We start from the raw sequence: 13137 nt of genomic DNA, 5'->3' as shown, positions 1-13137 counted from the left end.
TTGAGTCGCCCAGAACCGTTTATTTTAGTTTACGGTAACACAACCTGCCAGTGGGACGGAAGTATTACGAAATGATAATCTGATTCAAAACAACTGGACACACGGTAAGTTTGGAGAGTTGTAGACTAAACAAAATCGCCACAACCTGCGCAGTCTGTATAAATAAAAATGCATCTTGCCGTGAAAGATTTGATCCCAAGACAAAACATTTGACTAGCATTTCAGTACACATGGACATACAAAAGTAGACAGTGCCCCTGTAGTGTTATCATGCATGTTTGGGATTAATGCACTTATTATTCAACCACACTGTTTGTTGTCAAAGTGATTTTTTTAAAAATGACTTCCAAGTATAATTTGTGGTAGAGGATTTTGCATTTAATTTAACGATATTGCGAATAAAAATTCAACACGACTTTAAAATGTAGTTCAAAATGTAAATATGATTTTAAGCATGTATTGAATATGAAGTACAAGAAATGGTGATGCAGGGTTCAGCGCAGAATATTTCAAAACACGTGGTGGGACGAACAGCGAATTCAGCATGGATATTATCTGACAAAAACAAAACAACTTCATAAGTCTGAAGTCGAGTTGGCAAATCGATTCGCTAATTTCTTTCAAGATAAGATCAGCAACTCACGACGTATGAGTAGTGTGGGTCAAGGAGATTTTGATATTCAAGATCCAATTCTTCCTGAAGGATGTAAGCTTAATTTAGGCTCCACCACTTGTGCACAGATCCAGCAAATCATACTCAAGTGTCCTTCAAAAATTGCACTTTTAAAATGCTGTCTGCCTGAAATTTGCCCAATAATCACATCTCTTGTTAATTCTTCCAATAACCTTGCAGTTTTCCAAATGACTTTAAGTTATCTACTGTCGCTACCATTCCAAAATCTCGCAACCTCAAGGCTGATCAAGCCGAGTTGCTTAAGAATTATCGGCCAGTTGCCAGTTTACCATTTGTCTCTAAGGTTCTGGAGAAGGTGGTTGCGCAACAACTGACCAATTATGGCCAGGTTTATGTTACATGAACCTTTCCAACAGGCATATAAGCGCCAAGGAAACGGATTTTAAAATGATTTTTGAAAAAATATGGATGAGGGCAAAGTCTCCATTCTGGTATTTCTTGATCTAAGTGCTGCTTTTGATACGCTTGATTATGACATTTTGCTTCATCGATTAAGGACACATGTAGAAGTTCCACAAAATACCTTAGAGACCGTTTACAAAGAGGTTAGATTCGCTCTTTATCGCCTGATGGTCGGAGTGGATCAGATGTCGGAACCACGAGTGACACCTATACACTTAAGTATGGCGTCCCCCAGGGCTTTGTACTCGGACCACTTTTATTCAATGTGTTGCAATTAGGGAATGTGATTAGGCATTATAGACTAAGTTGTCATTTTTATGCAGATGACACTCAGGTCTATTTGTCAGCACAGCCAACGGTCCGTAACATGTGTCAGTTTTGGAAAAATGCTGTGACGACGTCAGATGTTGGATGGCGATTAATCCAGACAGATCTACTTCTCCTTGGATCGCATACATGTATGTCGTTGAGTAAAATTCCTAGAACTGTTGTGAAAATTGGTAATCACAATATTACCGCAGTCTCTGAAGTCAAGAGTCTGGGTGTGATTTTTTACAACAAAATGAATATGCAATCCCACATCAAGAATGTCTATCGCACTGCAATGTATCACCTGTACAACATAAGCAAAATCAAACGTTATTTGGGTTAATCAATCACGGTGCAGATTATTTGTGCACTTGTTAATCTACGTCTCTCGTAGACTATTGTAACTCTGTTTTAATAGGTCGAACAGCGTCAGCCCTTGCTGCAAGGTTACTCACTAATTGCAAGAAATATGACCACATTGCGCCTGCTCTGATGCAATTACATTGGTTGCCAGTAAAGTATAGGGTAATTTTTAAAGTGTGTTTCCTGATCTTTAAATGTCTTCACGACAGTGCTCCAAGTTATTTAAGTGATTTGCTTGATGTTAGGATTCCTAGTCGATTCACTCGTTCCGCGCTGGACTCGTCTAGGCTTACTCTTCCAAAAACTAGGCTGTCTTCTGATGGCGAGAGTTTATTCTCTGTGGCTGGTCCCCCTCTCTGGAACTAGCTTGAAGGTCATCTTAGCCGGGAATCTAGGAATGTGGAGAGTTTTAAGACCGGGCTGAAGACGCACCTTTTTCTAACCATATTAGGTTTCTTAGTACTGATTTTAATTATGGTACATGTAGGTTATATTTATTTATTCATATTTTGACGTACAACGCCTGGGAGCAGCTTGATGGATCGGGTGCTTTGTAAATATCAGTTATCATTGGTTATTATTATTATGTAATAGGCTTAGACTAGGGTGGCCTAATGTTCTCTTTAAGCTCTGTTTTCCATTAGATATAAACAGGTAGTATTTCCCTCTGTGATCCCGGTCAAGACATGTATCACATGTTTTGCCACCGGATTATAACTCCCCCAGCCTAAGCCCACCCCCAACCCACCCTACATGGAGAGCAAATTTCATCGCACCACCTTTTGGAAAACAAATTTGAACGTATATTTTGAACTCAGCTTATCAAACAACTGCATTTGAGCTATGACACAGGGAATTTCGAGCAATCGGTAACCTTGTCAAAGTTCCCCGCTCTTTATAGCGCGCCACAAAACACAATAACTAAATTGCTTCTAGTGGCAGCTATAGAACACATGATTTATATGGTTATTTATAAACTTTGAGCACTCTGGGATCTGTAGCCAGCACAGTGCTCACATGCAATTTATAAACGTGCCGTGTGATCTGTACAAAAATGACAACTTGTTACCCCCAGGCCAATCCACCAAAATGAAGGGATAAACAGATGAATAGATATTAAACAAAACTAACAAAAGCTTGCCCTCTAACAAAAAATCACTACTGAAAGCTTGTTCCCCCATAAGATGTTGGTGGCCCCTTTTGCCCCCCACTAGTAAAATTACACCTGTGCCGCTAAACGTCCCCGCATGGAGGTGAAATTACCGGTATTACCGTGTTAATTGCAGCAATTTTGCTTTAAAAGAAAAAAATCCGTTCCGACTTGGCACTAAGTTTAACACTATACCGGCACTATGAAAATTGAATAGAGATTGAACGGTGCGGTGAAGCTGTTGAATTTTACCCTTGTCCATTATACCTGACACGGTTGTTTGGTAACCATTCTGTGAGTTTACGGTTGAATACCCTAGCGATAAAGTAAACCTGAAAATATGCCTGGAAATATAGTCAGCAATCGAAACACAGGCCTATTTCATCCCAGGCAAACCTGTAAACAGTTCACGCGATCAATATCTATAATTTGACCCCTCAACAAAGATAAATGGAAAAGTGGTTGGAGGTTGCAACTGAATGTGTTATCAGAGGCAGGTTTTTTCACCGACTTTGCGTTTGGCACCCGCTGCCAATGCAAACTGCAGAAAATTCCCGCAAATTTGTGTCGCTATAATGGTGTCACATTAAAACTGCAGGGGTGGTCCATCAACCTCAAGAAGTCGTGATGGCGCTTAAGAAACTGATATGTACACTGACACCGAAAAAAGACGTTTCCAGATAATCGGTTGAGTTTCTCCTGTTTAAAAACTACTACTGTAGAAACTACTTCTTTCAAACAGCCTCGTGCAGTAAAGGAAACCTTCACATGATTCTTTGAAATCCAAACATTTACGCCAAACCAAAAAATGAAATGAGAGCGTAGGTTAAATAGCCAAGCTTTATAACTTAAGATACTCTGTCTTTCGTGAAGAGGAAAATCCACATTTTCGTACCTTTAAACCCCTCTTTTCAATGCGTTTTTACACGTGGCAAGGGCGTACTGGTTTTATCCGCGCAGCTGAAACTGTATCAAAATATGCCGTCCCTCTCTGAAAAAACTCTGTTGACTTACTTTTATGTCTTTCCGGGTATTGTGTACTGTGTGTTTGGGGGAGGCATGCTCGCGTCTCGTGAAAATGCAAAATGGAGTTATTGGAATGCCTGTGCTTCAATTTAGGAAACAATGACGCTTTAGTTACGTAACCATAATAGGAAATGTATCAGCAAAATCAAATAGTTGTCATATTTGACATGCCCCTCCGTTTTGAACACGATAATGATTTCTGACAGTTTGCTTTCAGAACTTTTAACTAATCCATGATTCGTTTTCGCTCAACCTTTTTACAGTACGCCAGTTACAACTAGGGTTAAATCCCCAGGGGCCACAATATAAGCTACTTCCATTTTCAACTAAGAATATTCATCGGACGTTTATTTTTCAAAACACCAAATGAAGAGGAGGACACCAGGTCCCGGACTCTCCAAGTGAACAGGTGCACCATTAATATTCAATTTCAGCTAAGCATAAAGATATTAAAATACCAAAATACATGAATTTCCCTTCCTCTATAATCTTGTAAGTAATTATATAAATTGGCAATAGTATTTTGGTTTGAGTTACGAATCATAACAAGTCTTAATGTTTATGAATAAACGATTATATCGTCAATCATACCACGATCTGACCTATCATCATTTTTGACGAATTTGAGCTGTTTGCAAATTTTTGTTATGCTTGAAAATTTTTTCTCTGAAAAATTCAAACCTATTGGTGCACTGAAAAAATCTAATTACATTAATTTGTTTAAATTAAAAATGTTGGCCATGCACAAGTATTTTTCGGGGGGGTTGCTGATATTTGAATACAATCGTGATTGACATACGTACGATGACATAAAATCCTAAGCGAGGCGTTCTTGTGCAGTCAGTCACGTGACGGCACGATACTGTGGCATTCTCGTCTTTTGGAGTCTGCTACCTGGTTGGGCCAGCCCACGTCAGCGAGCAATCTAGCCTTAGAAGGCTGGTGACGGCGATCTGTTTAGGCGGCAGTTTACCACTTGGCTTGCCACACAACAGCCTCGACGAAAGGGGACGGTAACAAGGGGACAAATACACTTGATACAGGGCCACACTTTTTTAATCACAAAAACTTACGCCTTCACAAGGGCGCTTCACCTTCGTTACAATTATAATCCGCGGCACAGCAACATTAAGAAATTACAACGAGTGTGAATTACTGATCCTTTCAAGATTTAAAATGGACAATCACAGAAAATGACTAATTTCCAGTGTGTCTCTGTGATTAGCGATTAGTGCGGTGACATGCCAAACTCACTCTCGAGGCTTCTTTCCCAGGCCTACACACAACTATGTTCTAAGAGAATACTGGTCTGCTGAAGTCAACTACCACTGCAGGCGGGCGAGTCACGCCTGCTGCGCGTTTTTGAAGTGATACCCTCAAATGATCATACAAATGGACATACCCAAATACCGGGAACCAACTAAGGTGAAGAATAAGGGAGACAGTTGCAATTGTTCACGTTTGTGGGACTCGATAATTTATTTTTTTTTTTAGACTACCCCATTCAGATAAAAAAATAACAGTTTTCCTGTTTGATTTATTAAGCCAGTATAGATAAAAATTTAAGTCTACACAGTTAAAAAGAAGCTAAATGTGATGAACTGTACCAAGTTATATTCAGTTGCCATATTTCTGATTAATATTGCAAAGCATACAAACATTAGAATTGTTTACTACATACTGCAAAAGGAATGACACCGGACAAAAAAGACACTCTGCTTGAATCTCTCGTTGACTATATTTTATATGTAAAAAATATTACAAAACTGTTCATTTCAATTCCTAAATTGGAATTAAAGCTCTTTCCTGTTTTCACAGTAAAATAGTGAAGTGGAGGTCAACTTTGACATCTCGTAATATTTTGAAAGATTAACCACTCCATCTAATTCAAATTTTGTCAGCAGGATCAGATATTTAAGATTGCCATTTTCTCAGCATTGTCGATGATAGCATTATTTGTGCCTGGTCAGAAATGTTGAAATAATGTGAGACATAAAGACACAAAGCTCACATAATAATACCATGTAGTCACCTTATACACAAAGTGTTCCATGTACACACCATTGAAAATCTCTCTTTCTGCTGTTTTAGAAAGAACTATATCTCGATTTTTAAAAATTCCGACTTTTAGCTCATTTTGTGGTGACAGGTCACATTAATGAATAATCTTTGCAGAATTGTCTCAAAATTCGCCACTTATCTTAGCCACTAAGCGAATATGTGACCAACAATGTCGAGGACATTTAAAGTGGTCGCCCCTTTCGTCGGCTTAAAAGCGCTTCTGCAAAGAGCGACACCAGCGGTAGAATCGATACACATCCCAAGATGACGAATGCCAGGTCGTAGCTTCCAGTAAGGTCGAACATCAACCCTGCAACAGGCAACAATATGTTACTTTTCCCACTCTGAAAATGATCACGTATCGTAGTGTTTACTGCAATGTCATATTGGGATAGAATGGGGGTGTTTCAAAAGGACGGATGTTTTGTGTAACCGTCGCTTTTAATCTTCTGTGGAAAGTTTCCTCCACAATTGGAGACGGTATTAAGATAGCACCTTGCATTCGCGATGAACTGTAACTTACCCGTGCACTATTTCTCCCACCCATGACATACAATGACCCCCTTTCTATCCCACCAGCTGATGTGAACACAGTCAGTACGTAGGGCTATTACTGTGTTCACGAGGTCTTGCTGTGTCTTTTCTTCTGAAAATTGACTATTTAAATAACAATGGGGAATTCTTGCAGCACAGGTAAGCAAACTATCCTACTACCGCCCTACAGCCTAAGATGGCTCTACAGAAGTCTCAGGTGCAACACGCACTTCCCTTCGGTGTGTATAACCAGTTGTGAATGTGTACAGGTGATCATGAAGAGACACATCCGTGTCATGTTAGCCTTCTAGAATTAATCCCTTGCACTATAACTCCCGTATAACTCACACCAAAAAAAATTCCAAAACTATAAATTTACAATTTTTTGCAGAAGAATGAAGAAAGGATGGTCATTTACGGGAAGTGATATTTTTTTCATCAAAGGCTCAATAAAAAAAGCTGGTTTTAAATCGTCAAAAGGTCTATGCAATATTTTTTTAAGAATGTCACCCCAATTATTTTTTCTTGACCAGCTGAGTTTCGTATTTTCCAAGGGGCATTTTAGTTGAATCCCATAACCAAAGTTCGATGTTATCAAGTCAGTTGTTAAGGGGAACGCACCCAAAAAGGATACCCTCATACGTCAGAAAAACAAAGAAAACTTGAAGGTTTTAAAAAGCACCATTGAATGCGAGTATCCAACCGTCACGTGTTCTAGTAAAAGCTACATTATTATCCCCATAAACAAACAGGAACATAACTTTGGAAAAGAAAACTGGGTTGATACACCAATATGTCCAACTCTGGTCTATATGACAGCACACATGAAAGATTCGATTGTACCTTAATTTCAGATGAAAGTAGTTTAAAAGCTTATTCTTCAGAGTGGACATAAAAAAGGTCAATGTTTTTACTAAAAGACACTGATTTTTCTTCCAAATGTCTTTTCCCCAAAAAATTATCCAGGCTATGGGATGCCTACAACTTTTTTTTCAAATTTACTGAAATCAGCCAAATCACGATGATTGTCGCAAAATTCAATATACCGCATTCTACGTTTCCAAGAAGAGACAATTATTCTTGTCTTCCAAAGGGGGAATTATGCTTTAAAAAAAACACCAACTACTGTGCAAATGTTTTCAAAAGCTGAGTAACCGTTTTACTTTTTGGTGAGAAATTCGCCTCTATTTGAAGATGGTGACAATAAGCTGCGTATATAAAGTACCAGAGTCTTATACCTGGGAAAAAGCCAAACGCAATTGTAAAGGCTGCTGTAAAAACAGCTAGCCAGCTGAAAGCAGGAACTAAATTTTCATCTCCGAACAGATCACGAGTGTAAATGTCACTCAGTATTGCAATCGTTCCACTGAGGCCGAAGTAGAGGAAAGCGTTGATCATCATAATCCAGTATGTGCTCATCCAAGGAAGGGTCAGCAAAGTCACAGAGCAGGCAATGGTGGTCCCAAACAAACTGGGTCGCATCTTCAGCAGCCCTTTGTATAAAATCAGGCTAAAGACAATCTTGAAAACCACATTTCCTATTCCCCCAGCTAGACTAAACGTCACAGCTTCGTATCCAGAAAAACCTTTAGCCTTGGCATAAGACACAATGTAGATTATCCACATATTAGACACAAAATAATCACTCCCAAAAACGGGAACAGCAATCCAGAACTCGACGCGGCCACAAACTGCCCACCCAAGAAGAGTCACTCGCGCAATGATACTTTCCTTTAAGATGTGGAGTCTTGATTTCTTCTTAGCATTAAAGCTTTTTGATTGGCTGGTAGGCGACTCTTCTTCTTCCCTGGAAACGATTGGTAGGTACTTGTCTCGTGCCTGTGTTGACTCTGGTGCTGATCGTAGCAGGAAGCCAAATGCACCAAGATGCATGCTGATAGCCCCTAGAAGTAGCATAGCACCTCGCCAGCCATAGGTGTTTAAAAGTACTTGAGTCAGGGGCCCAATGATCATCATGCCCACTGCATGGCCTGAGCTCCCAATACCAGTAGCCATGGCATAGCCTGTGGTGAAGTGATGACTGGCCATTGCTCTGCTCAAAATAGAGATGATAGACAAACCAGGCCCTGTACAGATTAAGCAAAAAGCCCGGACATTGGGAAAATGAGTTTGAAAATTGCTACAACGTGTACCTATTTCTGAATCTTTGAAAACAATTTTACTGTTCAAAACGAAAACGAGTCTAAACAGTAAGCAACTCGGGGATGATTTAACACAGCGCCTTAATCAAGAGTTCTTCTAGGTAAATACAGTTGAAGCGTCAATACAAGCCTTTTTCATAGCAAGGGATTAATTTTGTTTTAGATTTTCATTAAAATGTTTCAAGAAACAGTCGATGAAAGTCTGTAAAACTGAACGAACTAAACTTCTGCAATTCGGTTGGAAACGAAGCGATTCTACCTTTCTTATCCAGACACGTGATAGTAATCCGTGGATTTTTCAAGGACATATTCATTCGATGTTTTCAATCATCTTTATGACTATTATATTAAAAAAACTGTAGTGTTTTCTGCAGCTGTAACTGAAACAATGTGACCTTTCAACAGGAAGGTTTGTCTTGTGTGCACTCTTTGATTAGTCTCACACGAAATAGCCTATTTTGTGTGCACATGCTCGTTGATTATACACGATGAACACTACTATTTCAAAACGATATTTGATACCCTATCCTTAATCGACAACAGAAAGGAAAACGAAACAAGTTCCGAAAGAGAAGACTGCTCATACTTGTGTTTTCTAACTTCTGGTCATTAATTAACAGAAAAGAAAATATAGCATACCTGTCAATAAGGATAACGTTAGTGCCAGATGCAGTGTGCTGGTTGAGAAAGACGAGAGCAGCAGAGAGGAGCCACTAAGGAGACCACTCATTATGACCACAGTGCGAGTTCCAAAAATACCATCTAATAGCCCAGACAGGGCACCTGCGTGGGTGAAGTAACAACACTAGCAAAACCAATAGAAAATTGGGTTTTGTACGTTTTGAAAGTGTGATTTCCAGTAAACCGACACTAAACGTGATAACCATCTAAAAGGCACTACTCTTCAAGTTATCACTATAGATTACTGCAAATTTCCTCTTCAATACAATAGCCGCTCTAAAATCATTACAAAACAGTTTATTTCGAAATTGATTGTTACACCACCGGCATGCTCAGTTTTGGATTAAAACGAAAATCAACCTTATTCTTGTTGGTTTTTAAACCACAAACACACCTGCAAAACCTGCCACAGCATTCATGGCCGAAATAAGACTGCCAATCATCCAGGTGTCGGCTGTAAATTGCTCTCGCAGCGTGCTTAACATCACCCCTAGACCTTTGATGAGGCCCGAAAAAAGCAACGTGCTGATGTGCATGCAAAGGACAATGTAGAAACCATCAAGACGGCGTGTATTGCACCTGTTACCCATCGTAGAATTTTCTGGGTGTGAATTGTTTTATTTCTGCAACAGGGTGTGAAATACAACAACGGTGAAATTTGTATGGATTTATCTGTTCAAAATGTCCTTATCTCAGGTTTGTGGTACGGCTCAGCAGAAACGTGAGAGTGTTAATTTGGTTATAGAGGAAGGACACAGGAGATACAACTCTGGTACATCAAAGTGGTTGATGATTATCGCCGCCTGGTCAGACGAACGATAGTAAATGTGATATAGGCTTGCGGGTACTGCTTCTGAATGATTGATAATTATGAACAGACCTTTTACTTTTTTTTCTTTCCTTGCCAGAGCACACGAATTGTTAACAACACATACGTGTATTTTACACAGTGAACGACTGGGTCCAGACACCCAAGCATGCACAACCACCGAGTATCGGTTCGGAACGTAGTTTTCGGAATATAGGCCGCAGCTGATTTTCACCGCTCTATCCTCTGGACTCAAATCCACAAGCTTCCAACTTCAAAAGAGAGGGTGACACCCAGTTTAAACTACTTCCTAACGTTTTTCCTTCTGTCCCTGCCTTCAGTCATCTCAATCCAGACATCTGTCTTTGCTGTGGATGGTGTGGAGAGGTAAGAACCATCCTCCATCTCTTCATTCTCCGCCCCTCCTGTACTCAACCTTCTTCACGCTCTGCTCTCCCGTCTGCCTCCCGACATTCATCTCGACTTCGACCTGTACTGGATCCTGATCTCCCACGCAAAGGGCCGTAGCCGGAACGCAGTAAAACTTGCGAATTGTCTCTTCGTCAGCCTGAAAAATGTCATTTACTGGTCTTATCGCACTACCAAAAATTAAAGTTAAATCCACAGCAGGCAAGATCGCTTTAAAATATCCAGCGGGTGCCCGATTGCTGTTTACTTCCAATACAACATGCTTCCCGTTACTGTGTATAATAGTTATTTAGCATACAGTGCAGAAGGAAGGGATGCGGCATATATCCTTTCCGACGATATTGAGCGATTGAATGATGCCTTTACATAATTAGTACCGGCATTAAGTCTGGGACCACATTGCCTGAGCAATTTCCCGTTTCTTGCTTCAGATCAACTTCCTGGTTTACGTGTAGTTTGAGCACGATTTCAATAACTGAAAACCTGTTCTGTTCACTTAAAGAACTTGTTTCATTCAAATTTAGAACGATTCATCAACATATCAAGCGTTTCATGCAAGTATGATGATATTATACCAATCTGGCTCTTATCATATTTGTGGATTGGCAAGATTTAGCAATTAAAGGTCAAACAAGCAAAACAGGAAGCAAAATTGAATAGGACTAAAACTGGATATTTACCGCTACATTAAAACATTTTGTTTTATAGTCATTGCATTCTCCTTTTCGAATTCGTCCAAGATTTAGTTATTTACTTCTAGATTTCAATGTTTCTTAATTCAACAGGGTGTCCCAGAAAAACCAAACCATGAGATATATGATTATAATAAAAGTGTAGAGGGTGGAGCGGGAGCCGGGTGAGGAACAGCGGGAGAGAAAGGGCTTCTGACGGTAGTGCTGTTAAACCGGGATGGTTGGTGACAAGTTGAAGGAATAAGGTTCTAAAGATGGTGTGTTTGTTACTCTGGATTTATTCTTTTGCTCACTTGGTTCCAACTTAGTGGATTGTATGGCACGTTTTCGCAGCGGCGGAAAGTTTCGGGAACCACATCAAAAAAGAAAACAAACATGTACTCATAAAATAAGTATTCAATACATGTGACGATGCAAATGTCTGTCTCTCGATTCTATTACAAACTGAGAGAGCATCCTAAAATTATACTGTAGCTTGATCTCTGAAAAGGCCATTTATGAAGGTTTATCCAACAGAACTGAATAAACCATTTATTAACTGTGCACAGGGAGTATCATATCATTTTCTCTGATATATGTAACTGGCACACATTGCAGCTTTACCATGGGGAATATGCTGAAACTGAACTGCAGTAAAGTCTCCATACAAGTTCAGTTACAAATATCTATTAAAAAGTCCACCAAACATCTCCGTAGTTCCAAACATTACCTAGCTCTTGTTGGATAAAAAAAACTTGACCCTCAAGCTGTGCAGGCAGAAATGAGAGCAAAATGTACCGACACAGCAGGGCCCTCGTCAAGATCGATCTGCTCCATTACGGTGCCGATCTCATAATAAGTTTTCGTCAAAAGAAAATAAAACTGAATTTCTGCTAAAATACCTACAAAGCACTTGCACTAAAGCTTACTGTGCTACCAAATATTTATCAATCATAGTGATCCTATTAATAAACACAGGAAGGGGTTTGCCTACGCTTGGCATTACCAAGAGCATGCCCAGCGTGCGCGGTACAAGCCACATCCATCATGGTTGTATACAAAATCACTTCACTTTTGCTTCTTGAGGTTAATCACTTTTAAGGAATGTCAGTACTTTTTTATGTTCTAGTTCTCAACTCATACAAAATCGAACAATTAATGTATAAGGTTACTTAAATGTCGGTAAACTATTTAAAATTGCGTACCTGAGTAGGTGGCTTGTAAGGCACATCCACACGGTGGCGGAACGTTTCGGGACCAACTCGTCGTCGTGGGCACCTAGGCAAAAGACTAGTGTTTGATAACAACGGGTGCTGATTTTGTATTCATAAATCTCACAAAGGCTGTTGACAATTGTAACTCGCTCAAGCATTCCATGGGCTATCCAGATATATATATTTTTTTCTGGTGGGTTTCAACCAAGACCTCAGTATATGACTAAAGTTCTTAATTTCCAGTTTGTCGTGGCTTTGTGGCTTACTCCAACCCTCTTGGACATCATCGTTTGGGCCCTTGTTCAGTTGCACTTTCCATGATTCGCGCGTCACACTCTTTAATAGCTCTGCAAAACTCTTCAATCTGTCCCACCTCTAAACTAGGACGGAGGCCAGACAAGTCCCCAAGTCGGCTGATAATTCTGCCAGTGTCGCTCACTGGATCTGAATCCAGCTTCAATATCTTTGCGAATCGTTAATTGACACCTGTTGCTCGGAGTTTGGTACGATGATCAGCCTCAGCAAGATAATGCCGGTAGTGCATAACATAAACTATTTTGTCAGAAACAACTGTAACATTTCGAAAGTGTTTAAACTAGAGTAAATTAATGCATGAAAGTTGAAACAAGGAAG

General features: G+C 39.8%; 1 protein-coding gene across 4 annotated transcripts; it reads right to left on the bottom strand.

The window, feature by feature from the left end:
- Positions 1-4630: 4630 nt before the first annotated feature.
- LOC147797598 (monocarboxylate transporter 12-like) lies at positions 4631-12634 on the bottom strand. 4 transcript variants are annotated; one of them, XM_087142592.1, is made up of 6 exons: positions 12496-12634; positions 10506-10758; positions 9777-10005; positions 9341-9484; positions 7778-8626; positions 4631-6315 (listed from the first exon to the last, which is right to left on the bottom strand). In XM_087142592.1, exons 3-6 carry the CDS (start codon positions 9970-9972, stop codon positions 6188-6190), a joined length of 1317 nt encoding a protein of 438 aa, XP_086998718.1. In that variant the 5' UTR covers positions 9973-10005; positions 10506-10758; positions 12496-12634; the 3' UTR covers positions 4631-6187. The 4 variants fall into 4 exon arrangements, with proteins under 4 accessions (XP_086998718.1, XP_086998716.1, XP_086998719.1 ...); XM_087142590.1 differs by having other exon boundaries at positions 9777-10758; XM_087142593.1 differs by lacking the exon at positions 10506-10758 and having other exon boundaries at positions 12496-12565.
- Between the last annotated feature and the right edge of the window lie 503 nt (positions 12635-13137).

This window comes from Acanthaster planci, linkage group LG10 (genome assembly GCF_054643075.1).
Source record: "Acanthaster planci isolate LZ-2023a linkage group LG10, COTS_SCS, whole genome shotgun sequence".
Taxonomy (NCBI): Eukaryota; Metazoa; Echinodermata; class Asteroidea; order Valvatida; family Acanthasteridae; genus Acanthaster; species Acanthaster planci.
The sequence above is the reverse complement of the archived record's forward strand: the minus strand, read 5'-3'. Positions and strand labels throughout refer to the sequence as shown.

What these genes read in the sequence shown, in the direction of transcription:
- LOC147797598 (XM_087142590.1), bottom strand. Translation starts at nt 9,972, where the DNA reads ATGGGTAACAGGTGCAATACACGCCGTCTTGATGGTTTCTACATTGTC. An exon ending in TGCTGTGGCAGGTTTTGCAG is followed by an intron (nt 9,485 to 9,776) that starts GTGTGTTTGTGG and finishes TCACCCACGCAG; the next exon opens with GTGCCCTGTCTGGGCTATTA. An exon ending in AACGTTATCCTTATTGACAG is followed by an intron (nt 8,627 to 9,340) that starts GTATGCTATATT and finishes TAATCTGTACAG; the next exon opens with GGCCTGGTTTGTCTATCATC.